At 50.5% G+C, this 27,611-nt stretch overlaps 1 protein-coding gene across 13 annotated transcripts in view; it reads right to left on the bottom strand.

Annotated features, from left to right (window-relative positions):
- The window catches only part of SUN1 (Sad1 and UNC84 domain containing 1), a 54,953-nt gene that overhangs the window by 6,232 nt on the left and 21,110 nt on the right, over window positions 1-27,611 (bottom strand). For 3 of the 13 annotated variants that reach the window (XM_082714027.1, XM_082714035.1, XM_082714033.1), the window contains 18 exons: window positions 24,647-24,835; window positions 23,146-23,330; window positions 21,609-21,635; window positions 21,300-21,497; window positions 15,650-15,847; window positions 14,983-15,066; window positions 14,624-14,734; window positions 13,449-13,547; window positions 12,865-12,958; window positions 12,074-12,132; window positions 11,790-11,935; window positions 11,128-11,367; window positions 8,385-8,471; window positions 7,159-7,202; window positions 5,822-5,957; window positions 4,377-4,631; window positions 3,837-3,921; window positions 815-930 (listed from right to left, as the gene is read on the bottom strand). In XM_082714027.1, the coding sequence (XP_082570153.1) occupies window positions 815-930; window positions 3,837-3,921; window positions 4,377-4,631; window positions 5,822-5,957; window positions 7,159-7,202; window positions 8,385-8,471; window positions 11,128-11,367; window positions 11,790-11,935; window positions 12,074-12,132; window positions 12,865-12,958; window positions 13,449-13,547; window positions 14,624-14,734; window positions 14,983-15,066; window positions 15,650-15,847; window positions 21,300-21,497; window positions 21,609-21,635; window positions 23,146-23,330; window positions 24,647-24,835 (2,353 nt within the window). Of the gene's footprint in view, window positions 1-814; window positions 931-3,836; window positions 3,922-4,376; window positions 4,632-5,817; window positions 5,958-7,158; window positions 7,203-8,384; window positions 8,472-11,127; window positions 11,368-11,789; window positions 11,936-12,073; window positions 12,133-12,864; window positions 12,959-13,448; window positions 13,548-14,623; window positions 14,735-14,982; window positions 15,067-15,649; window positions 15,848-21,299; window positions 21,498-21,608; window positions 21,636-23,145; window positions 23,331-24,646; window positions 24,836-27,611 lie in introns of all 13 variants that reach the window. The other 10 variants (XM_082714038.1, XM_082714034.1, XM_082714036.1 and 7 more) reach the window with 6 other exon arrangements.

The following is a 27,611-nucleotide window of genomic DNA, read 5'->3' as shown; positions in this document are numbered from 1 at the left end:
CCCGTGAGCGGCTGCAAATTGGAGCCGGGGGAGCGATGGCACTGCCTGGCGGTGCTCACGCCCGCAGGGAGGCCGCCCATGCACACCCACCACAGCCGGTACTCACGCCCGCAGGGAGCCCGCCCGTGCACACCCACCACAGCCGGGTTCCCAAGGACCAGAGGAGGACGACAGCACCAGGGCATCGAAATTTTTAGTTAATTGATACTTCATGGTCAGATGAATTAGTAAACTCTTGTTTTCAAAGAAAAGGACAACCACCATGGGGATATTTCACACAAGAAGAATTGTCTGAATCTTCTTCAGAACAGTCATACAAGGCAGCACTTTAGGAAACAAACGTGCACATGTGACGATATAAGTCCTTCCTCCCCAGCCTCTGTAACTGACTGTGTGACAATAGCCTTGGCAGCAGCCGTGCAGCCCATGGGTGGCCCTGGAGGCCCCGACGGAGCATGGGCAGCCTCGCCAGCTGGTGTGAGCCAGGTGCCACGCACAGTGGCGCAAGGGAGGGGTCTCCACCCGCTCTGCCCCTTCAACAAGCAGGGAAGCACGACCTGTCTCAGCAGGGACCCCTGCGGCCATCAGTGGGGCCGGGCCGCACTGCAGGTATGCACCAGAGGGACAAGGGTGCTAGGCATAGCCAAAGCCAGGGCACCAGAGGGCTCCCATGGGTGTGCGGACCCCCAGAGCTAAGCCATCGGGCCAGCAGTCCCCTGCAGGGACACACGCCATGCCATACTCACAGGCAGCCACAGAGCGGCTCCTGGCTACCCCCGCGACACAGGGGAGGGGCAGCCAAATCAGGACTAACCTGGATCACGACGCGCGGGGACTGTGAGAAATACCAGAGCGGGATCCCAAAGAGGCTGATGAGCGCAGTCTTGGTCTCGTATGTCTCAGAGCAGCGCGTGCTCAGGATGCTCCCACCTTAAAACAAGGTTCAGAGCAGCCTCAGTGTCTGCACCCACCCCCGACCCCCAGCCCCCAACCTAGAGCCACCTCAGCATCTGTGCCAACCCCCAACCCCCAGCCCCTGACCCAGAGCTGCCTCAGCGTCTGTGCCAACCCCTGACCCCCAGACCCCAACCCAAAGCCACCTCAGTGTCTGCGCTGATCCCCAACCCCCAGCCAATGACCCAGAGCCGCCTCAGCGTCTGCGTTGACCCCTGACCCCCAGGCCCTAACCCCTGACTCCCAGCCACTGACTCCTGGCCCCCAACCCAGAGCTGCCTCAGCAACCCCCAACCCCGGCCCCTGACCCTCGGGGAGGGGTCTATCCCCTGCAGGGACCACCCAGCAGGGATTCGCTGCAACGGCTGAATATTCTTAAGCTTCCACTTTGACAAACAGCAGTTGACTTCACGGTCGGCCCAACCTCACACAGATATCTCCCAAGTTCGGGGGACACAGGCGCCACCCCCAAAGCAGCAGCCTGTCTGCCACTCTAGCAGCGGTGACTCGGAATGTGCTTCCGTGCCTCTTACTAGAGAAAGAGCAGGGGCGCCTGGGTGGCTCAGTGGGTTAAGCCACTGCCTTTGGATCAGGTCATGATCTCAGGGTCCTGGGATCAAGTCCCGCATCGGGCTCTCTACTCAGCAGGGAGCCTGCTTCCCTCTCCCTCTCTCTCTGCCTACTTGTGATCTCTCTCTGTCAAATAAATGAATAAAACCTTTAAAAGGAAAAAAAAAAAAAAAAGAGCAGCGGCTCTGATAGGCACTGTGGTTCCCTGACAGGTGTGTGTCATAGAGGGCCAACCGTCCCCGGCATGATAACGGGCAGACCTCAGTGGCTGCCCGGGGGGCCGGGGTCAGGAGCCACATCTGCTAACCTGACAGGCCCAGGGCTCTATCTGGGGTGACCTAAGTATTCCAGAACAACTACACTGAAAACCACTGAATCCCAATGCTTAAACAGGGTGAAGATTAGCTTATGTGAATTCTATCTCCATTAAAAAGAAAAAACGAAACAAAAAATATATCCAATTGGCCCCTCAACAGGAAATCAGGCAGACAGGGTGCTGGTGCCATGACAAGATGGTGTGGGAAGCAACAACAAATACTCGAGAAAAAATAGTATAAAATAAAAGCTGCTGAGAAGTTTGTATTCCAGGCAGGGGGACTGCCAAGGTGGGGAGCCCATCAAAGCCCCCTGACAAAGGCAGCTGTGGGGCTGCAATCTGACTCCTTCTCTGATCGTGAGCCAGCAGAACCAGGAATTTAAAGAAATCAAGACCTTGCTGATCAACAGACCTGAACTTCTGAACCTCTTGATTACCTTTTTAAATGTTCTAGCCTCATTTAAATTAAATTAAAAAAACAAAAAACAAACAAAAAAAAACCTGGCATACTTAAATATGGACCCCATAAAAAACAGTTCTTTAACTTACAGAGTCAATGAATGCCCTGAGTAATGACAGAACCTTCGGTTCAGCATCATCAAAATTACCACAATTCTACAGGATGTACAAGTCTGTCAGGATCAGCTACGCTCCCGAGAAAACAATGACCCAGCTGAATGGTTAAAACAGCATTTGATGTTTCTGAATTGAAATGGTTTCTTCATAAATCACTGCATTTCAAAAATGTGTAATTAAAATCACTTAATATTCTAAAAAAAAGTCATTCTCCACAAAAGTCATTCTCCACTGACAACAGTTCCGAGCCTTCCTGACTTGGGGACACTGGGAGGGCAAGGGGGTCGCGCACAGCAGAGCTCCAGGCCAGCGCAGGGCCTGCAGGGACCGGTTCCTGACCAGGGCCATCACACGGATTGCCACACTGGCGGGGGAGAATAAACCAAGTCACAGCTACCCTACAGGGCTCTCTGACCCTTTCATCAGCTACCATGCATCAAGAACCTCCTTTCTCTGAGAAAATGCTGGTTCAACTAGCCATTGATCTACAAGTCCTATATTTTAAGAAAACCACAATTTTCGGTGACACAGATGGTAGATGCCAAAACCTCCCCTAAACATACATGATGTCCCTTGGAGCCTTCACCCCTCATGCAGTACAGACATTCACCCATTTCCTCAAAGAAATGCTCCCATGCTTGATCCAGGGGCACCATCCCAAATGTCACCAAAGGGGCAGGTGACAGAAGACATGTGGACCACAACGCTTCCCTACAGCGCCATTCTGGTGGCTCACACACACCTGGCCCAGAGGACAGAGGCCCAAGCTCGGTGCCTTGCACCACTTGCCCCAACTTAACAGACTGCCACGTTCCCCTTCATGTCTCTGCAGAACTCAAGCAGCCCCCCACAGCTCTGCTCATGGTGAGGTATCACAAACAGCCTTCTGTCTGCCACCTGTCACCCCCACGGAGGGAAGGCTCCCACGGGGCTGGTCCCCGCGTGCAGCAGGCATGAACCCGCCGCTCACTGAATACCTGGAGGGACATGTGCTCACGCCACCAAGCGCTCTGGGAAACAGTCTGAGAACTGCTGCTCTAGCGTCTGTTATGGCACTTCTACATTTCAATTAAAAAAAAGAGAAATCACACTTGACCCCACGCCAGATCACAAACAACCAATGCTTCTGCGTCAGGAAACTGATATACCCAGAAGAAGCCAAAAGTTTTCAAATGCCCCCAGCCTGGGATTCTGCTGATGCAAGGAATTTACACGGGCTTCTGCCAACCTATGTGAGAGTCACACAGGTCACCAGCAGCTCGTCCACGGGAGAAGCTGACGGTTCCCTAGATGGAGAGCGCGAGGGGCGTCCCTGGAATGATGCCCTTTCTCAGCATCAGCTTCCAGACTGCTTATGAGTGGGCAGGCAGCAGCTGGCCACCAGGTGACCGCTAAACTCAGTAAGCAGGAGCTCACTCACCGCCAGACTCCAGAGCGAAGTCCACCATGCCAGTCTTATCCTGGGAATACAGCTTTAAAGCGTTGTTGACAATGACACGTGCTTGCTGGATGGAGCCAAGGCACCGTGGGGAAGACAAGACTCAGCGTTAATGGGAAAATGAAGGCCAGACGTTTCCTCCAAGAACACATTTTCAGTTAATTGTATTTGGGGGCAATAGGGTTGGAGGGTTCAGTCCTGTGCCCCCACCACAGGGGCCTTCATGTGGACGTGGGACAGGGCTGCCCTGTCACCCAGGACTTACACGGCCGCAACAATCCTGAGCGGGAAAATCTGTGGGTTCCCCAGAGTAAAGCAAGGACTAGGGTCTGGGACAGCAGCTCGGCACCACGCTCCTGGGCAGTTTCTGTGACTGCAGATGCTGTTCAGCTGCCCGGGTGGACGGAATCTCTGGGATGCGAGCAGCTGGGTCCCAGCCACAGGGCTGTACTGAGCGCCCGTGGCATCACCGCCCCAGCTCGGGCACAATATGCATGGCAACCCAGTCTCCTACACACTCACCGCCTCCGTGATTCCCGAAACCCCCGCCTCCTTGGCAGCAGACACCACAGTTTCAGAATCCGGAACCTGCTTCGTCACGGAGATGTAGTGCGTAATGTTCTTCAGGATCTGCAGCTCCAAATCCCGTAACAGAGCCTGCAGGTCGTCCTTGCTCACGAACCGAGAAGACAGCGCCTGCAGCAGCCAGTCTGGGGACCCGCCCTGCTCCCCGTCCGAGAACAGGAGTCTGATGGTTTCTCGGACCTGGGCATCTACCTAGGAAAACCACACACAAGCAGAACGTGAAGTAACTATTCTAACAAAATCCTCAACACTCCTCTTCTGTCACCTGAACACCTCGAAACTCTCACAAGGATTCTCAAATATCCATCCTGTAACTGCGACAACTCTCCTCCTTTACACTTTGAGAAGCACTCCAGAAATGCTGGGTTACGGACAATGGGAACAGAAGAGCACCCGGGGAGCTGAGGTGAGAGCTCCTCCGTCCACCTTGTCAGCAGGCGTTCGGCGCAGGGAGCCCCGGAGGTTGGTGCAGAGACAGGGGAGCCCCTGGTCTTTGAACCTGGACCGGCGGGGAACCAGCCACACCAGCAACTGAGGTGTTACTTCACGTACACTAACAATGCCCTTGCGCGTCATTTCCACACCCCCCTCTCGCTCGGCTGGGGAGAAATAACACAGGGAGGCCCAGCCCGGCCCCTCAGAGCTCCAGGGCATCGCACACCACAAACACCTCTCTACGCCCTCCCCATCCCCGCCTGCCAGCACGTCCACTTCTACTGGGGGAGCCCCGAGAGTATGGCTGCTACTGGCTAAGAGTGTGCATCTTTGTAACTGCTCGGCACCCCCAGACAGCCCACCCCCAAAACGCTGTGGGTGTTCACGACGCCGCCAGGTCAGCCCGGGAGCCCTGTCCTCCTCCTCCCCGCAAATGCCGTCAGGGGATTGCTTCCTCCATGGCCCCATTGTCCCCTCTCCTGGCGACTTCAGGAGCTCTCTGCTGAGCAGAAATCAGTGTACCACCTGTGTCGGAATTCCTCTTTCCCAACCCGCCAATCCGCCTCTGCCTCGCGATGACGATGACGTCTACCGTGCGAACCTTCATGGCTGCATTTGCACACAACTGTTCACGTATGAATGTCCGGACTTTCTCTCTGTATGGGCGGCGTGGGCCCAATGCGCCCAACACACGACCCTACGAGGCAGAGGCAGCGTGACCCCGCCGGGCTGGCACGTGGCCATGTGCATGTGAGGAAGCATGGGAAGCAGCACAGTGAAGCATTCACGAGTTACAGGAAATCCCAGGAGAGCTATTCACTACTTTATCTCCGATATTTAAACATTTCATATGTAAGAAGATAAAAGGTTCTAGAGAAAATTGAAATCTACTTAATAAACCTAAACTTCAAGCGTTCTTTTCCTTTCTGTGAGACTTTCCAACTTGCCTTTCCGTGGATGCTATGGACCTCCTCACAGCTGCTTTTCAGATGCTGCCAACTGGACAGTTCGGACTTCAGCCGACCAAGCTCCAGCTCCAGGTGCGTGACCACAGAAAGGAGACGCTGCTCTTCCTCAGCGCCGCTGGTCAGTGCATGGGAGGAGGGAGGAGGAGAGAAGTCCGTGTCAGCAGTCACACATGCATCAACGTGGCTACAGACTCATGGGGGGGACCAGCGCCACCCCAGACCAGTCGTGTCTACACCCGCCTCCACCTGTCCCACCTTAACGTGGACACCAACCATCAGCTTCGAGTCAGAGCCCACAGAGACCCCGCCCCCACCAGTCCACGCAGTGTGTCCACGCACCCCATTCGTGTCCAGTCACGCACCCGCAGAAATGAGACATATTTATCAATAATCATCATAAAGTTGAATATGAAATTTTCAAGCTAATGGAACAGATAACTGAATTAAAAATGTATGGCTTCAGAGTTTAATAATTCCATTTTATATAGGAATTATACATTATAACGCAATATATTGCAATATTATATTTTTTTAATATGTCAGTGTAGTTGGTGAGACACCAATAATTCATTCCTCAGAAAAGCAGACTTCGGGATACACCTTTTAGGATCTGTGTGTCAGCATACCAACACACCTTTTTATGGCAGTAAAGGGTCTGGAAGGGAGTAAGATGTATTAACACTCAAATCTATCCCTCAGGAAGGATACATGGGACTTGCAGTGACATAGGGTCTCTAACACACACAGGAGCCAGAGATGGGATGGTGCTTAGTTAAAGCTCATGTCTGGTCCGAGCAGAGCTGCAGGAAACCCTAGGGCAACAGGAGGGGACAGGAGTCCCATCTAGACATACATGGCAGGGGTGCAGAGAGTCCATGTCAATAAAATGAGAGGTGCGGGGAAAGGTGCGGTGAGTGAATCGAGGAAAGGGCAAGGCCACACTTCCAGGAGAATTCAGGGGGATAGACAAAAGCAGCCCACGTACCACACCCCCAGGAAACCATCAGGGACAGGAGGGTCACTCAGATTGCCAAAAACATAGGTCGTGGCTCACAGAGCCACACACATGCCTGAACAGCTGCCGTGACACCGAGCCCAGGTGCAGATGTCTGCCCGCACCAGGGTACTGGCCTGGCTCTGAGAGCACCCTGGGCTCTTGGTCCTCGGGTGGCACCAAGGGCCACCCAGAAAGATACAGCTGGGAGCATGTCCACCAGAAAGCCCAGAACGCACGGTGCACACAGCGCCCCCTCAGGGACGTCTGCTGCGTTCACACAAACACAAGACCAGTATTAACTCATCTGAAAGTAGCCTACCTAGCTGTTCTCAGCTTGGTCTGTTCTAGCTCCTTCTGGATGGCCTAAAAAAAATGAGAAAGAATTGTTTAAACAGGAGCTATATACCAACATTTCATAAATCACACACTTAACATTATTTCTATATGGAACTACACGTATTTACCCGTGACTTTTTCTCCCTGTAGTTCAAAGCCCGGACCTGCCTGCTGGTTGGAAGGCAAGGGATTTTTACTTTTTCAAAATAAATGTGGGTTTTTTTGGTTGTTTTCTTAAGGATTATATCATTGTTTTTGTTTTTTTTTTTCCTTTAAGTAATCTCTATACCCAGCATGGGGCTTGAACCCACGACCCCAAGGTCAAGAATCACACGCTCTTCCAACTGAGCCAGCCAGGCACCCCTCAAAATAAACCCTAAGAAGACATACAAGAAATATTCAGAGAGGCGCAGAAATCACATGAAACACCTTGATGGACATTCAAAACAGCAGCTCCTGCAACCAGCACCCAGGCCACGGAGAACACCGTTGGCACCTCTGGGAAGTCATTTTTGAAAGGGGAAGGACCAGACTGTGACAGAGTCACACATGGAGAGAGGACTCAGGAACAGGGTCTGTTCACAGATGGGGGCTGACACCACCACACCACGTGGGGAAGCCATGTCCATTCAAACTCCAGCTAAACGAGGTCAGAATCCCCTAGCACAAAACAAAGCAAGGACTACGCTCCTGGCCTCTGGCTTCCTTCTCCAGCCGTCCCCTCCCCATTGATACCACAGATCCTGCTGTCAGCAGGTGACTGGGACTTACCTGGTTCCACGTGCAGGAACAGGAGAGCTGCCCCAATACCCCCCACACTGCTCCATGTCAGCCCTGAATCCAACGTGCCAGAGCGCGCCACTGTCCCTGCGGCTCAGATCAGTGCAAACATCCTAGCCACCCCCAGCCCCCCACCAATATCTGACAATAATAGCTTTTCCAATAGAAAATTAACACTGTCTAAGGTTCTTGCTCTACAAAGTCTCTCTGCAGGAGGCTGTGTGACCTCAAGGAGAAAAAGGGGCTCAGGCCCCCTGGAAAAGATGCCTTTCTCTTGGAGTCCATGAAAAACACACCCTTGTGCAAATCGTATAATGAGCTCCCGGGGCGGAGGCAACACTGAGAAAGCTCTCTCCTCGCACACTGAGGAGTGCGAGCACACAGACGGATGCAGGTGCCCTCTCGCAGAGGGAAGGTCGAGGCGCATACCTCAGACTTCTCCGTCAGCTTTCCAAGAAGGTCTTCTAGGTTGGAGAGGCGCAACTCCTGCTCTTGGCGGACAGTCACAGCGTCACTCTTGGAAAGGAACACAAGTGGGAGTTACGCTCCTTCCACACAGAACCCCAAACACGAGACCGCCTGGTCACAGCCTGGCCTGGCGTCCTCAGGGGGGCCCCCTCAGTGTCCGCACATCTACCCCTCACCTGAGCGCACACATGCCATGGGGACAGCCCCCCCACGTGAGGGAGGGCAGACACAGCGACCCGCTCTCCGAGCTCACACACAGTTGTGCGACACATGACGAGGCTCTAGGAAGGACCCGATCAGAGCACCACCCTGCAGCACAGTTTCCTACATGCCTCAAGGGACTTTCTTAGCACTGAACACACAAGCTACTCCTCCAGCTCATGAAACAAGAGAGCAACAAGCGTATCAGAGAAGCGAGGGAATTGCTAAAAAACTATGGTTTGCTTAACCTATGCCCGGCCAACTTGTTCAGCAATTCTTAGAAGGGAGAGGTACATGCAGATTGTCAGATACCGTTCCTGGATAAGTCACTGCCAACCATCCGCTCAGAAGGCAGGGACGGGCACCAAGCGCCCTGAAGAGACTGAAACCCAGGCCAGAAGATACAGAAACAGAAAGTAATTTGAATCTTTCATTACTGGAGGTCATGCTTATTAATCAGACCCCATCTCTTCCAAATTAGAACCACAATGAATTTATAGAGGCTTACATAAAAACAAATTAAAAACGAGATAAACCAGAGCACAGGGATGAAGGCTAGCTAGACAGACAAACCCAAGTCGCTGACACACAGAAAGGGTGGCCACAAATGCCGCCGTGAGCTTCCTCACCATTGCTGCCCGCCACCGAACTCTGTACCACGACGAGAGGGTCCACTCTCTCGGCTGTCCACCAGTGCAGCTGGGAAACTAGGCTCCCACTGCCCAGACAGCTGGTGGTGTGCTCGACGGCACGGTGCAGATGCAGGGCACAAACACATGCCGGGAGGGGATGGGGGAGGACCAGAGGACCGAGCGCAAGTGTGAGCTGAGCACAGGCCACTTCAGAAGCCAGCCTGGGATCGAGGGACGCCCCTGAGACAGGATTAGTGTCACAGGTGCACGTGCGCACAGGAACATACCAGAGAACGGGGTGAGAAGACGACGCTCAAGCTGTACTCAACTAATCTAATTCAGAACCCAGTTCTAAAGTGAGCCCAGACTGTGTAAGATTTGAGAGTTCACAGAACACAACACAACTGATGCTTTGCTGTTTTTCTGAACCGTCATCTCTTTTCTCTACAAGAGAAAGAAATCACCACAACTGAAGGTTGCCAAGAGAATTAGGATTTCACAGCCGTATCATCCCTGTGGTGGGGACAATTATTTCAGAATGCCTCACCTGAGAAACCCTCCTTAAGATCAACACGTTTCCTGCCGTGACACTACACTCACCTAGGAAACGTCCCGCCCACAGGGACAGTCCAGCTATTTTTTTTTTTTTTTTCGCAAACAGCATCTCCCTTGAGATGGACGAGCTTCAATCCTACCTACTGGTCCAACATGTCTGCAAAAAACAAGCTAAATTCCGTTCACCCTTTCCATGTACAAAGCTGTCAAACAACCAGTAAAAACAGGCCAATCACAACTGTGTCAACTGGATTTTACCGAAATCATCCTCAGTTTGAGGGTCAAGAAGCTGAAAAGCAGCAAAGACCGAGGAATCAATGCAGGATGCCAAGTGCACCTTGAGCAGTTGTGGGAACTCCACGTATGGCCACTACGACCATGCGGAGAAGGTGCCAGCATGCCCTGTTCCCTCAGGTCCCCGTGCTATCAGCACATTACAGTGATAACTACTGATGCGCCTTGGGCCAGACCAGAGTCAAGACAAGGGCCATTCATTCACCATCACAGGTGAGAAGATAGTAACCTAAAAGGTGGGAGGGAAGGTGGTTGTCAGGGAGTACCCGGCCTGGGGACGCTTGGCCCGGAGCCAAGTCTAGCTGAAGGTTTCAAGGGGTGGGGGGAATCAGCAGTTCCTCCTCTACTGTGCTGAGGACAACTTAGGTGGAGGCGCTCTGAGACAAGACACAGGGAGAAGCAGGCTATTCGCGCAACAGGCAACACATATTTTAAAGACTTCCTTCCAATGTACCTAAATATTGAATAAATACTCATTTTGAAACTTAGGAAAATAAACACCAGTTTTGGGGAAAACTGACAATTCTTTCCTCAAGGATACTGAATAAACAAGACATTTTTGTTCAGGGTTCCACACAGAACAGCAACTCCTCTGAACTTCATTACTGTGAGACTGATCACAGATTTGAACATTTTAAATCAGTGTTGCACGAAATGCAAATCAAATCACAGCTGACAGGGAAACTTCACTGAATTAGTAGGTTCAATCCTTTGTCAAAGTAAAATGCGGGTCAGGAGCAACTCACAGACGGCACCAGGACCTGTGGCTCCCAAGAGCAAACCTCCCACAGCGACTCTATGCCCGATGGCTGCTGCTCCCAGCCCCCCAGCCCCCAGCGGGATCTCCTACTCTGCCAGTGTTCCACAGGCTGCAGCTCCCAGTCCCGGGCAAGCATCAGGAAAGGCCCTGGCCCTCAGCACACTGCTCCCAAGAGCCAAAAAGCACAACCACTTGTCACAGCAGCACCTCTCCTGTTCATCCCCAAACAGAAAGCAAACACCTGAGAACCCCTCAGCATTACCTGAGAGCCCGACAGTCTGTCGGCACCTATTTCCTTCAAGTGCTGCCCTACCACACGCTGAACCAAGGACAGTGTCCCCTCGCTGTCGCCGTCCATCTGGTCCACCCGTGCCTGCAGATGCTGAAGCACAGCAGCCAGTTCTCTAAGCTTCTCATCGTGGTTGCGACACTGTCCAGACAGCAAGGTCATCTCCCTTTCCACTTCACTCATCCGATGCCAATGGTAAGCCTTGTCTCCCTCCTACAACAGTAAGAGCAAGTCCAGCAGCAAAAAGGAGACATCAGGCCTGGCATCAAATAACCTCAGGCACAGACATAGAGCACAGTATCACAGCGGAACGTCCTTACAATAAGTGTGGACACGCTAAAGGACTGGACAGGACAGTGCCTATTCTCAGGGATTTTCCTTACATGGCAGACTATGGGGGCTTGACTTCCCTTCTTACTTTCTATATTTTCCAAAGTAATGCATACTACTGTTTTTTAAATTAATATTAACTAAATGAGATTATTTACCTATGCATTACTTGGACTACCTCAGAACACTTACTGAGCTATAAAGCTTGCTGATTTGACATTTAACAACACTTTCTGAACCAGGGCGCCTGCTCTCTGCAGAACACAGAGGGGGAACGCCGCAGAAGAGGGCTTCTGTGTGGTTACCTCCAGCGGCCGGTGCAGGTGAGACGCATCTGGTGTGAACGTGCTTTCGGGGCTGCCCACCCACCAGGCTCCATACACGCGCGTCCAGTTGAACACAGGCAGGCCTGAGAGGAGGTCCCCCTGGCCATACAGGGACAGACCTGCACCTGAAGGGGACAGGGGCCAACCATATGCGTGTGTACGGACAAGGCTCTGTGACGCATGCACTGAAATGCTAAGTTCTCCCCTCACTGACGTCTTCGTGTGCAGATACTCATCATGGAGCTAAGTCAAAGTTTACTTACCTAGTAAAAGTAATAATGGAATGAGCAAGATTAAAAACTTGCAGATATTTCGAAGGCACCTAGGAACAAAAAGAAAAACTTAACTTGGATATAAAAGAGTTACCATTCTATTTTATCTCTGGGTAATTTTACACAAAATAACCTTGCCCTTATCTTAAAAAGAAAGTCTACAGTATTAGAAATGCAGTTACAATTGTTTTTTTTTTTTTTAAAGTAGGCTCCATACCCAACATGGGACTCGAACTCAGGCCCCAAGATCAAGAGCCTCATGTTCCTCTGACTGAGCTGGCCAGGTGCTCCAGAAACGCAGTTCTGGTGTTATCTACAAGGTCTGTATACACCTGCAGGGACCTGTCTATGAAACAGTGTCCTGGCCCACAATAACAACCATACACACTCACTAATTAGTGATTTGTACGGCATTGTGCTGGGCACTGAAGGACCTTGGCTACTGGCCCACTATAGTTACTCAACCGGGGCTGGGGATGTGGGAGCCAGACCCTCTCCCGATCTGCATAATCCATGAACAAAGCCCATAACTCCTATCCACTGGGATTTTAAGAATAACAACTGCCTTTCCTTTCTTACAGTCATAGTTTGAAAAATTACATAAAAACACGAAATATAAAGTGATATAAAAAAGATAGGACGTTCATATACCAAACTATAAAAACAATGTAAACATAAACCAAATCATTATTTTAAAAGAACAACAAATCAAATTAAATCCTGCAATGAGCACAAAGTCAACTCTTAAAAACACCAAGTTGATACGATATTGGTTTCCTTACCTTGTAAGAAGAAACACATTCAGCCAGGAAATCAAAGTAACAAACTGGTACCATCCAATCCCTAGCCACCAGAATATTCCAGAGGCTGCTTTCCCTGAAAGAGAAAACACCGAACATTCTAAAGACATGCTCTTTGGAAAATTAAACTCCTAAATGGATCGTCTTTGTGCAGGTCAAGCAAGAAGCACAAGGACATTCGCTAACAAATACGGTGTAAGTACGTGAAGACGAAGTTAGGGATGGCACGTCCCGAGGGGGAGTGTCCACACGCTCAAACACGGCAACACTGAGCAGCACACAGGACGAGCTACGAATGAGGAAACCCCACACCCATGCATTCTCCATGCCAGTTCAGCAGAGCAGCTGGACGTCCACAGGACCCAACACAGCAGGGAAACGACGAGCGCTCATGCACCCAGAGCATGTATGTTAGCACGTCTAAGGCAATGACATGTGTTAGACCAAGGAGCAAAACACAGGACCCTCAAATGAACCTTCCATTTGGCTACATCAATCATTAACTGTAGGTGCCTAACGGCCAAAGACTTGCCAAGAGTGCTGACAGAGAAAGCCAAAATAACCACCTGGAGCCACCACAGCCAACCAGAGGACCGACAACAGTGTCTTCGACACAGACCATCCCCAGCCGCCGATCCTTCGCAGCGTCTGCACCAGCAGGTGACCTGTGACAGATAACGTGTGCAAGAGGGGCACACTCAACACACACCAGAAAACCTACTCTCGTATGCATTTTACCAAAATTCTCTCAAATCAGTTCACAGTCTCTTCTCAGGGAAAAAAACCAAGCAAGTCCAAGCAAGACTGAAGTTCACATAGGAAGTGGTGCTACATACGGAATGGCTGATCACTTCTTCCCGCAGAAACACAGATGCCCTGGGAGCATCCCCCGTGTCCCCCTCCCCTGCCCGCATGTTCACAGTTGGTGCCAACACAACGTGCAGAGAAAACCCCGCAGACACCAGCAGTTAGCTCCAGCTGATAGCAGGAGGGCTCACTGCTCCCAGACCATTCTAAAGTCTAACTTTTTCAGGAAAAAAGTATCTGGGGATTACAAATGGTAGCACCACTGGATGGCCTAATAAGACAGTAAACTTTGTCACATGTCACACATTACAGAAGGCAGAAAACTGCTTATGAAATCCATTTTGGTTCAGTTTTTTAAGAGTAACTGCTGGAAGTCATACACTCCTCTAAGAATGTGTGTGCTGACTCCTGACACTATACTTGATGTGAAAAGAAACATGGCTTAAAGGGATTCTTTTAATCTATCGTTTTATTTTATTAGCAGTTAAGAGATCATTATTTTTGAAGCTCAACTTAAAAAAAAAAAACTGTCTAAAAAAGGTGCCCTTTGGCAAGAAGCTTACAGGTATAAATTAGAAAACCTCTAACTTCAGGTGGACACCTCCGTCTGGCAAAGGCTCAGGACACAGCAGTCACCGGAGTGATGCCGTGTGTCCCTGCAACCAGGCAAGGGACAAGCAGCTTCTTGTCAGACCAACTGCCCCATGGGAGGGCAACCAGCCTTTCTTGGCCTCTGATTCACCTCAAAGCAAGCTACTTGACATACATGTAACTTTCACTAAATACATTTACAAAAAAGCTTTTCAAGAAAGACATCCTCTGTATTTTAAGCTCAAATCAGTATTACAAGCACCTGACGGGCCAATACAAAGAAGGAACTACAGCATTTGTGAAGAATATGATAAAAACAAAATAAAAAGGTGCAAATGACAACCTGCATAAGAAAAGATGTGCCAAATGGCCCCTGCTACCCTTTTTGGACTCGAGGACTGCGAGCGGACAGCTGTGTGCGTCTCAAGGAGTTCCTTCCTCTTACAGTCATCACCTGCGGGTGGTGGTGACAAGCAGTTAATTTGACAGATTATGATGCAAACCTGGTCCATTGGAACTGTGCACAACAATGTCACTTTGAGAAAATTAGGAAATTACACACAAAAAGAGAACAATCTAAGCAAATGCAATCTGGAGGCTCCTGGCCCCTGCAAGTGTGCATGAGCGAGGGGGTGCCCGGTCCGTGTCGGCAGCCCCACACCGCCCCCTGTGGGAGCCCCCGCACCGTGAAGCCATACTTACACAAGGACTCCCCTGTCACACTGAGGTGGCCGTCCTCTCTGAGAAGCCCTCCTACATGCACTGTCCCACAGTGACTGGAATGAGCTGCAACACACGCAAAACAGGCTCAGAGACCCTTGTCCAGGTGGGGTTCTGATGCATCCCGGGCGCCGACAGGGCCACACGGTCCGAGAAGGCGCATGCCAGGCTGACGGCTGCTGGCTCCCGTGCACAGGTGAGGCATGGTGGGGCGGTGCAGGTGGCAGGCCGGGCTGTGGGCGGAGGGAGCCTCAAGCCCCACCCGGTGAAACAAGGCCCCACAGCCAATGCAACACTGAGGCCCGCATAGGAATGGCTGCCAACAACTACATTCTAAATGCCACTCATAATAAATGGTTTCTGCTTTAAAGAGGTCATAAGAATAAAAACTTGAGTACGTTTAGTTTTTTAAAAATGACTTTAAAAGCGCTGAAACACCATTCCCCTTTCAGAAAGTGGAATCAGTACAAGAGCATAGAAACCTCCATCAGCTCCTCACAGGAAGACCCCAGCAAAGCGTCACGAGAACATCCGCATAAGAGCATGAGAGGAGAGACGTGGAGGAAGCACCACGCTGGGAAAGGAGTGTTTTTTCCACCTTGAAAGCATTAGTAGGTGGAAAAAAGAGGAAAAAAAATGATTTAAATACCTTTTGATTCATGGCTTTTTGATTTATAGCTTTTTGATTCACATTCTTTTGATTCGTAACTTTTCAATTTGTAATTTTCTGATTCATAATTGAGCTTCATTAAAACCACTCGGAAAAGCTGGACTAAGAATGATGACAAGGATGACGAAGTGTTCTTGGCCAGCCACAAAATCCTATCCGTGTGGAAAGGGGCACCGCCTATTGAAAAACCGTGAACACAGTTATTTCTTCCCCAAAAGTCAACACTTCCTCCCCCTGAAAAGTGAGCCAAATCATTCACTTTGGGCAAAAGAGAACCAACTTTTCACATGTATATCAGAGATGACAACCTGGGAGGAGCCATAAGGATACATGTCACCTCCTCACGGAGGCCGAGCTGCACAGCAGCCCCACACTGAGCCCCGCACGCCATGTCTTGGTCACAGGTGAGCCTGCACGGAAGAGCCTGCGTGAGGTGACTGCACCCCAATCCTGCTCACACACACTCCAAAGCCTAGATACCTGCTCACCACCCACCGTCCTCTGTCACCTGACAGGAAAGGACCCCCAGACTTGTCCAGCAGCTTCAGCGACGTCTGCTAGAGCATCTATCTGCAACCAGCAGCATAAGCCTCTGCGAGGAGCAGGGCCATCACGGGACCCACTGTCCTCTGCTACCTGTCTTTAGTGCCTGTGGCTTCAGGAGACACCACAGAATCCCTGACAACTTTTCCTCTGTTACCCTAAAATGGGTAAGGTGAGAGTCTACAAGTTACAGCTGCTAGAAGTTTTTATTCCATCAAGTGTAGACCCAGAAGCACTTCTGAGACCCGTCCACATCCTCTCCTGGTTTGGGAAGCCCTGCATGAGGTCAGGATGTCTGGCATGTAGCCAGCTGGGACCAGTGAAGTAGAGGTGGAGAGATTTTAAAGAAATGAGTTTTTTCATGTTTCCTTTTTCAAATCGCCTACTTGGTAGCCACCGGCAATCAGAGCACCACACCGAAATGGAACGGCGGCAAGTCGACCCCGCCAGCAGCACCGAAACTGTCGCCCACCGGCGATGCTCCGCGAACACAGAAAACGCTTATGAAGAGGTGACCTGTAGTCCATCCCACTGGTAATCACACACACTGCAAGTCCATCTCGTACCCAAGGAGTCGACAAAATATGGGCAGCACAAACACACAAAGAACCAGCGGAGCACACGGTGAGGATGTTCACGCTGCCAAAGGGTGAGAGCACCGGGCTCCGGTTTCTGGGAAGCCAGCGGGAGTTCACTTAAAATAGAATCGCACAAGAACTTCTCTGTCCCCAGCAGTGACTTTTACTTAGAAGGTGCAGACTAGAACTACTTTTTAAATATTCCTTAACTGCTAGCTACAGTTTCTTTGGGAGAGCGGGGACGTCAGGGCTGCCTGGCACAGGAAGAGCGCATGCGCGGCTGCCTCCCCAAGCCCACAGCCCTGTCCAGGAAGCCTGCCGGCTCTAGCTGCAGCCGCGACCGACCGGTGGGATGGGAGCACTGGGCTCCTCCGTGGGCCCAAAGGAAATGGGCACAAGTTCCGATTATTCCAAAGCCTGATGCTGGTTCCATGAGCCACATGTGGGCTCTAAGCCACCAAGTTGAATGACGATTTTTCATCCAAAAAAAAAAAATAATAATAATGTCAAAGCCGTGGCCTCTCTCCTTTCTAAGCTACAGCCAACGGAAGGTTTAAGTTCAGACCTGCCACAGGCAAAACAGAGGACACGGAGGGCTGTTTTTTCCATTTCTCATTTCCTGGGTGCCTCCCTATGAGGACTGGGAAGGCCCTGAGGGTCCAGATTTCCATGCTTCGCAGGAGTTCTCCTGTAGAGCACTGCTGGATGTCCCAAGGAAAAGACTTCCAAGTCTTTTAAAAAGCCTACTGGAGGGACGCCTGGGTGGCTCAGTTGGTTAAGCAGCTGCCTTCGGCTCAGGTCATGATCCCAGTGTCGAGTCCCACATCGGGCTCCTTGCTCGGCGGGGAGCCTGCTTCTCCTTCTGTCTCTGCCTGCCATTCTGCCTGCCTGTGCTCGCTCTCTCTCCCTCTCTCTCTCTGACAAATAAATAAATAAAATCTTAAAAAAAAAAAGCCTTCTGGATGGGCACCAGAAATTCACATCCTATCAGGGCTGCATTTCACCCGAACCTCGAAAGGCTGAGGACTCAAACCATACGGCTCAAGTGGGTCCATGAGCACGAACACAGCCGTTCTCCCTCCAGTCTGTCTGCCCTAGGGAAGGGTTTGTCCACATACACAAATACATACACACTAGGGACACACCTGGGCAACACTGTTTCCAGAAGCATTCAGAGGGGTGCCTCCGTAGCTCAGCTGGTGAAGCATTCAATTCTTGACTTCAGCTCAGTCATGATCTCAGGGTCATGAGACTGAGCCCCCGTGTCAGGCTCTGAGCTCAGCACAGAGTCTGAGACTCACTCACTCTTTGTGCCCCTCCCCCTGCTCATGCACATGTACACCAGCATGCTCGCTCACTCTCTCAAATAAATAAAATCTTTAACGACATACAAACAGAAAGAACGTGAATGTCCATTAGACATACACTGATTAAATACACTCATACAACCATAAAGGCAGTGTTAGGTAAGCATCGGAAAGAATCAAGTCCACCCAGGGCGCCTGGGTGGCTCAGAGGTTAAACCTCTGCCTTCAGCTCAGGTCATGATCTCAGGTCCTGGGATAGAGCCTCGCATCAGGCTCCCTGCTGAGCTTTCCCCCTCTCTCTGCCTGCCTCTCTGCCTATTTGTGATCTCTGTCAAATAAATAAATAAAATCTTAAAAAATAAAAAAAGAAGTCAACCTGAACAGGCACAGAATACAAAGCTGCAAAGTCATATCCACACCATGCTAGCATGTAGGATATGACATTATAGAAATACATGACATATTTCTGTAAGTGCACAAGAGCAAAACGGAGGGGTAGTCGCACATTGTGAATGCACTAAAAATGCCAGTGAATCATATATTTTAAGATGCTTAACAGCTAATTTTATGTTAGGTGCATTTTACGTCATTTTAAGAAGCGGAAGAATTCGCCGTGATCTCCTAGTCCTAGCTCCAGTTCCCTCTAGAAGGGAGACCAGACAGGAATGGAGGAAGGACAAGGGGAAGGAACCTCTTCTATCTGTACCATTCCAAGACTATACAACCAGAACAATAAGTAAAAACAAAAACGAAGACAGAAAATGTGTCGGGTATTAATTCATGCTCGAGAAGACTAGTATGCATTTTCAGTAACTGCAGTAACGTGCAGTATGGTCTCCACAGGCAACGGGGGAAAGCTGGCTGGACCCAGCCTCCCCTCTGGATGGTAGGTTACAGGCGACTTTAATTTTCTTCCTTGCGCATGTCTGGGATTTCCAAATGGTCTTTGATAAACGCTTTACCCAAATAATCAAGAACAGAGGTTTTTAAATTAGTGCTGATTGTAATCATTATTATAATTTAAAACAGCAAGGAAGGGGATAAGCACAGAGGCCCAAAGTAGATAAAAATATAGCTTGTTTTCCCAAGAACATTCAAAACAGGGGGTGCCTGGGTGGCTCAGTTGTTAAGCATCTGCCTTCTGCTGGGCTCCCTGCTCGGTAGGAACTCTGCTTCTCTCTCACTCCCCCCCTGCTTGTGTTCCCTCTCTTGCCCTCTTTCTCTGTCAAATAAAAAAAAAAAAATCTTAAAAAAAAAAAATCAAGACCAATTCAAGCAAAAAAGTACAAGAGATGTCCAGAGACTACTCCCAAAACCACATCTGGCCCACTGTATCTGAGCTGAGCTCAGACCGTCAACACCCACCCACAGCCTCAGGATGAAGACAGCTGGCTGTTGGCAAACAGAGGTGACCTCTACCAGATGCGAGCAAGAGGCTGCAGGAAAGCAGGGAGTATCTCTACACATGCTCACTTCAGCAGATATCGCATGAGGTTACGTTTGGTGGAACATGCTTTTACTATCTTCCTCTTGGTGACAGCATGCTTCAAAACACAGCCTCCATAAAGCCAGACACACGGTATGTTTGACAGCAGCATACAGTACAGTTGGGTGCCGGGCCTGGCTCCTGGGCTCCACCCAAATGGTTAGCCCTCAGGAGGTGGCACAGCGCCTCGGGAAGAGCACCCTGGAGGCCTGACATCTGGCTCTAGGTTCCAGCTCCATCACTTACCAGTGAGCTTCTTGAGCTAGCTAAAGCCCAGTGTGCCAGTATAGAAGATACGGAGAGCAACAGGACTGCAGGGCCGGGGCGCAGGCCAGGGGAAGCCAGAGAGGGCTCTGCGATGCTGGCTGCCACAATCCAGAAGGTGCCAGGAACGAATTCCTCAGACCAACTCTGCCCCCTCCCCTTCCTGCCTCCCTGTTTTGATCTATTAATGCCAACAGTGTCAATAACCCAAAGTAGAAGAACCAGAAAACTGAGCCACAAGGATGAGACACTAAGATGGAAATAACTTTTAGTCCTGTTACCGTCCTGCATGACGTTGAAAACAGTCATGTGAAAAACACTGAATGCCCTCACATGGAGGACACAGCCAGGAACACAGTGACAGACGGTATGTCCGCCCTTTTGGATCCCTGCCCACCTGACTATGCCCTTGAGCCTGACCAAGCAGACTGGCTTAAACAGACGGGGCGAGGGGGGGGTGGCTGAAGACAAGGCAACCAGGGCTCCCTGGCTTTTCCATGATCACAAGACAGGGAGTCATGGACAGGCATGAGTGCCCAAGCCAGCAGGTATGTCTTGGCCGAGCAACAGAACCTGGACAGGGATCTGCTGCTATGCTCTCCCCGGGGACCCAGGCAAAGAGGAGAGGCAGCGAGTACCCAGCCCAGGGAGACGGCCTGCAGGCCAGCCTACAAAAGCTGTGGCAGCCCAATGGATCCAGAGCCACTTCCGAGGGCCTCTCTGTTCAAGCAAGTGCAGCCAGGCCTTGAAGCCCACCGCGGCTAGTGAACGGGCCACGGGCACACAGGCCACAGGCCCATGAGGACTCCCCACGATAACACCACACACTCCTGAGGAACCCTGAGCTCACGGACTCTATGTAACCACAGAGACCACATGCTCCTCATGTCATGGGCATGAACCGCGACCAAGCTGTTCTCCCACTCACAGGAGCATCCATGACCCTATGGGAAAACAAAGTGGCCACACACTGCCACCAGGATTCCCTGAAGGAGAGTCTGCCTCTGCTCACCTGAAGCTCAAATTCACAGAATTTCAGACACTCCAGGCACAAAACTATGAACAAAAAAATTTAAATTCAAAGAGGATAGATAAATAGGAACAAAGTTCATTTTTGGTATATTTTTTAAATTTTTATCAGACAGGGACGCCTGGGTGGCTCAGTCAGTTGAGTGGCTGCCTTCGGCTCAGGTCCTGCGATGGTGTCCCACATTGGGCTCCTTGCTTGACAGGGAGCCTGCTTCTCTCTCTCCCTTTGCCTGCCACCCTGCCTGCTTGTGCACTCTCTCTCTCTCTCAAATGAAATAAAATCTTAAAAAAAAAAAAAAATTTATCAGACTAATTTTGAGTTCAAGCAATGACGGGAAACAGTAAAGATGTCAAGAGCCCTATAAAACCAAGTTTATAAAAAAAAAAAGTAGAAATGTTTGGACATGAAATCTTTTTCTAACCTTTCAAAGAGACAGACTCCTGTTTCTGACTCTTGTTCCTTGAGTACAACCTCGGTGACGCCCCATGGGGGGCCGAGTGCACAGTGAGAGTGTCCCTGCGCTCGGACAGCAGGAGGCAGTCATTGCACGTGTAGCCGTTGCTTCTGGTGCCTTCTGCTGCCAGGTCCCCGTTTCCCTGAGTGGCAGCTTTATTTCCACCTAAAGTTCACAACAAAGTAGAGGAAACCAGTGTTATCACCATCTGGAGACACCTAAAAAAGAAACTTCCATCTTGAAAAGTGGGTAGAAAAAAAGGACTAAAATAGTTACCTTTAAGATCTCCATCGTCGTCAAGACCTAAAACACACACACACATGTTTGCTTATGACCCCCAATTATCACAACAAAGCCCAAATACACCAAAATTTAAAGGTACAATGATTAATAATCAGCATGTTGGCAACAGTCAAGACTTATTTCCTGAAACGCCTGCAACTAATGGAAACTCCTTGAGATATATATAGGCACCATCTTCTGATTCAAGATAAAAGCACATCTCCAGAAAGATCGCCTCCACACACCTCCACACATACACACGCCTATGCTCACATGCAGCTACATACATCGGCAAGCACACGCACATCTAGCTGCACACACACACTTGCACAGTCACACACCTGCACTTCCACCTGCCCCCCTGCTGCACAAGTACACACACCTGTGCTCACAAAAAACTCACCTGCACAGGCACTCACACACACCTGTGTTCACAGGCACCTGCACACAGCCCCACCTGTGTTCAAACACACCTACACACAGACACTTGCACACGCACAAGCACCTGCACACACCTGCACTCACACTTACCTGCACACACACACTTGCACACAGACACTTGCATATGTACCTGCACACACACATCTGCACATGTCTGTCCTCACGCACACGTATACACACACCTGCACAGGCACTTGAACACATACTCATGCACCTGCACTTGCACACACACGCATGCACCTGCACACAACTATGCTCACATGCACACACCCCCACAAACTTGTGCTCACACAAACACACCTGCACAGGCACATGCACACACACACACGTGCACCTGCAGACACCTGCACTCATGCACCTGCACAAAGACACACACCTGCACAGACGCACATGCACCTGCACACACCTGCACTCACACGCACCTGCACGCAGACCCATACCTACACACACACACCTGGAGAGGGGGCACAAAGACAAGACCCGGGTACGGAGAGGCAGAAGCCCCACCAGCACCCTCTGCTTCTGGCGTCGCCTGGGAACCACCCTGGCTAGCCGAACCAAACGGAGCAAGCAGCAATCCCAAGGTTGCCCCAAATGAGCACACAAACTTCTGGGAGCTGATCTACATCTTCTGGTCTTCTCAAGGGGGCCGACCAAAACATGGAGAGGACCAAGCAAGCAGGTGCATATCCTGTGGCTGCCACCCAACCCACGGCAAGGACAGGGTCACAGCCGCTGCCTCAGATAAGAAGGTTCACGAGCCACACTGCTTCCTAGAGTTAATTCATCCATGTGGGGTGCTTCCTAATGACAAAAATACTGTCTGCTTTGCTGCTGAGAGCTATCTGGAACCTGACGTTCACAGGTGAATTTTTTTTTTTAACAACCGTGCTCCCCCATCTTATGGAAACAGCACGCCCAGATTATGTCCTGACCACTTCTGGTTCACATCGCCAGGGAGTGTGTGCGAGCACAGCCAGCAGAAGCAGCCGGGGTTTATAAGACACTGCCTACATTCTGCACTTGAGTCTGGAGGAAAGTTTGGGCCTTCCCGCTGTTTCTCCCACCCTGTAAGGGGCAGATGACTCACCCCAGAAGTGGTCCACTTTGGTCTGTTCACGGATCAGAGACTCATCCAGCACGGGAGGCCGCAGGCAGGCCGCCCCTGACAGTGTGCTAGCAACACTCTGGCCTGCGGCACAGGACACAGCCTTCCTCGAGCTATGGTTTATACTAAGAGCTGGCTTGCTTGCACTCCTGCGCTGTTTTACTGTTCTAAGAAGAAAAGAATAAAAGGAACAAGTTTATAGACTTCTTTCCTATGGTAAATACAAAAGAATTCTATTTCACCAATACAAAATCTCTAAAAACAACTAGAGTGTTTTTAAGGCCATTTTCTTCTGTCTTCTCTGCTGTAATGAAATACCATTGATCTAACACAGGAAACCTGAAGCTGGGGTCAGAGCGGCTTCTAAAATTATACACACAAGACAGTTTTCAGATTATTTTAGGCCTCACGACCCAAAAGTAGTTAAAATTTAAAATAATCTAATAAAAAAAAGTTAAAATAAAAATTATGATTTATAAATTTAACTCCTCCCCTTCCCAGAACAAGCGTGTTCACACAGATACCCGCTTAATTTCTCACTCACTGGTAAAGATGGAGCGGCACTAAGGACAGCAAGGAAAGGCTGCAACCTCATTTTGTGTACCCGTATTCAGCACAGACAACAAAACCGCTGAAGACAAACTTCATTAATGTCAGCACCAGGCTGGATAAGACGACTCTGTCCTGGAGGGAGTGAGCCAGGACACAGCCACGTGCTCTTAACCTGAGTATGCAGTGCCCAGATACCGCCTAGGGCCTTGCCCCAGGGCAGAAAACAGACTCACTAGGGCACACACAGGGAGTCACTGGCGCTCTCCAACACACGTCCTGAGTCTGAGGAGGTGCAGTCCCGTTCTCCTGTGCTCTGAGTAACCCACAGTGAGTGTGCGGCACACGCGGCCTCAGCTGCCAGTGCCTGGCCCGGCTGCAAGCTGGCCTTCCACCACTGTCTTCACAGGGACTGCCCCAGTCTGAGCGTAAGATGACCATTCAGATGGGAAACTCATCATTCTTACATGAGCAACAGAACATTATCTTGAAATGGCAGGAAGACTTCGCACACTGCGTCTTCCTGGGTATGCACGTGTGACGGGCACACGGAGAGCTCAGAAATCAAGTGAACGTAATCACGATCAGAAGTGAACAGCTAAATCTCATGGATGCGTCTGTTAGGTCACACAGATTTCAATCAACAGACCAAGTGTTAACGATGCAGAGCTCAGCGCCACTCAACCATCTGGTAAGGCAAGGCCCCATAGATGACGCCGGAGGCCAGCTGTCGGTGCAAAGAGCCCGTGAGCTAGCAACCTTAGCCTGCACAAGCACCAGACAAGCCACACTGTCCCGAAGAAGGGCTACGACTTCAGGCATGTGTGTGCATGTGCACACACACAGCCTTAGACACAAGAGTGGACCTGAAAGCTTGCTCACTTGGATCGCACAGCATTCAAGCATGTCAGGGGACACGGGAAGCAGCGCTCACCTGGCAACGCGGTCCTTCAGGGACACAGCGCTGTTGGTGCAGGAATGAGCATCCCCAGCCTGGCGATCCTCCACAGCACACGTGGTGGTGACCAGCCGCAGACTACGGCGGGACATTCTTGGAGAATCGAACACGGGGTCCAGTCTGTGCTCAGCCTCGAAAGCCAGCGCATCAGAAGAGTAGCTTGAACTGGAAGGAAAAACACAGTCAGAGACGAAGAATGTAGACAGCCACTTCTGAAACATCCTCCTCACCAAAGAGTGAACACAACGGGTACTGATCTGCTCACCACAGACACACTCTGGCCACAGCATCTATGGGATCGAGGCTCCAAGTACCCAAATATCTCAGTCTAGAGCTAACCCTAACCTGTGTGAGGACGTGCTCACGAGAACCTCCACCTGGAACTACGTCAACATCCTTAAAGAGTCAGAATGCATTTACTAGCAGACTCTATGCCTGCCAGAGCAGTTAAGGACATGGTGACCACAGGACCACTAACCCCACAGGGAGAAAAGCAGCAGAATGCTGTGCCGTACGCAACTAACTCACCAGGAAGCCAGACACAAGCTGGTCACAAAGTCACTTCAATACCCCTGTACATAATCATCTCCAACTAAAAGATGCATACTTTTGTGCTGTTAGAAAGTTCTTCCAAATTGAGATGCCTTAACTAAGCATCTATCCTGTGCCTCCCCTGGGAAGGGAAGTGTACTTCCTGATCTGCCCAGACCATCCCGCTGACGACTGCAAGGTTCCCACCAGTGAGCACCCCACACTTACAGCTGGAGATGAGCCACGCTCGGCAGGCACGGTGCCGTGAGCAGAGGAGCATGGGCTGAGGGTTTCCTGGCCAAAGAGGGCAGCAAAGCGGGCAAGAGACAAACTTGGAGGCTGAGGAGGGGCTGCCTACCCCGCTGGAGGGGGGGCCCCTGTCCTGCAGGTCTGTTTACCCACAGGGAGGCATCCAGGAAGCAGAAGGACAACAGCCCTGCTCAGGAGAGCAGGCTGGGCTGAGCATCTAGAAACCATCAGAAACCATGAGGCTCTCAAGCAAAGGAAGCAAGCTAAGGACAAGTTTGCCTTATGTTTTATATTATATCAAAGTAAAAAAAAAAAAAAAAAATTTTTTTTTCAGAATCACGTTCACCATAAATATATTAGATCTGATACTGAAAACTTTTCAAGCAAACCAGCAGTAAGTAAACACCAGCTGTTCCCACCTGCCACGTGCACTAAGGGGTCTCAAACAGCCTCAGGAAGCACCCCTTCCTCACTCTCACCAGAGGCTGGGGCAGGGGCTCAGACATACCACACTCACCCACGCTGAGCACACGGCAAGGACGGAAGCAGAACTTGAGTACAATCCAAAGTATGGGTTATACTCTTCTTCCAAAAATATTTTATACAAGTACAATCTTAGTTTAAGAAAATTCTCTTCTTTCCAGTCAGAATTTACTGTGTAACTCTGGACCAGTCCCCTCCCCCAGCACACTCTTCCTCTTCATCTAAGGACAGCCATTTATGAAAAACCTGAACGTCAGAAGACAATGATATCCAAGTCCATCCACCTCTGTCCAAGCCCCAAAACAGATGTGACTCTGGCCACTCTAGACAAACACGTTACTCGGTAGGTGAGTGAGCTGACAGGATGCAGCCCAGCTCACGGGCTCTGAAGGCCCTAGCCTGTGACACTGCGGCGGTCTGACGGGGGCCCAGGATTCCAACACAGAACCTGGAATGCCTTGGCCATCAAAAGAGTGTTCTAAACCCTGTCAGTGTGATTAGAAGGGCCTAGAAGAAGCAAATACAGGAGTGTTACAACAGCAGACAACTGGGAACTGTCCACCAGCAGGGGAACAGTTAAATGAACCAGGCTACATCTGCCTAAATTCTGTAACATGATCATGAGAGATCTGTACATACTGTTAAACAGAAAAGGAAAAGACGCTAGTATCATTCTATTTATGTTACAACAAACTATAAAACAGAAGCACACGGGACATTTACTCAGTGGATCGCGTGCCACGCTGATCTCCAGGTCGTGAGTTCAAGCCCCACGCTGGGCCTAGAGCCTTCTTAAAACAAAAAACAAAAAAAGAGAGGGACCCCCTGGGTGGCTCAGTCAGCTGGGCAACTGCCTCTGACTCACATCGTGTCTGGTCCAGGGATCCAGTCCTGCCTCGCACTCCTTGCTCGGCGGGAATCTGCCTCTCCCTCTCCCTCTGCTCCTCCCCCAACTCATGAATGCACACACACTTTCTCTCCCAAATAAATAAAAATCTTTAAAAAAAAAAAATGGTCTATCCCTTAAAAAAACCAGAAGCCCACATTCGTATACACACACAGGTAGGGAAAGGCACAGAAGAGAGCGGGAAGGCGCCTTCCAACTGCTCACAGTGGTTACCTCTGGAGCAGAAAGCAGATGGGGCCTCAGGCCCTTTCAGTCTGAGGTGGGCACACTGAATTCCAAAGCAGGAGGGCTCGGAGGGAGGGAGGGAAGAAGGGAACAGCCAGCCATTCCAGGTTCTGAGTCTGGACACACCTGTGGGGCCACCTTTCCCCCGAGACAGGGCTAACACAGGCCACTTGGTCTGGGTCTCCGTGCTTACATGGTGCCTTCTGGATGTACGCCAGGGCTGCGGTCCCAGGGCCACACCAGCCAGGAGTGCCCTTCTACCCTAGGCTGGGATCCCAACAATTATTCCTACAAGGTTCTTGCAGGCAGATGGGCCCAGAGCTGGGCAGAAAGGTGCAAACATCTGCAGGAGATGTGAGCCACCAGGCACCCAGACCAGCCAGCCCCTCAGCCAGCGTCATGTCACAGTCCATTATTATAACTAGTATATACGACGAGTACAGAGACCCCGGAGATAATGACACACTTAATCCCTCAGAGCAGAGTGGAGTTTGGGTCCCTTATCAATGAAATGTTCTTTTAGAAATGTCAGTTATTTAGATGCAC

The sequence above is a fragment of the Mustela nivalis genome, assembly GCF_964662115.1.
Source record: "Mustela nivalis genome assembly, chromosome: 19".
In the NCBI taxonomy this organism is placed as follows: domain Eukaryota; kingdom Metazoa; phylum Chordata; class Mammalia; order Carnivora; family Mustelidae; genus Mustela; species Mustela nivalis.
The sequence above is the reverse complement of the archived record's forward strand: the minus strand, read 5'-3'. Positions and strand labels throughout refer to the sequence as shown.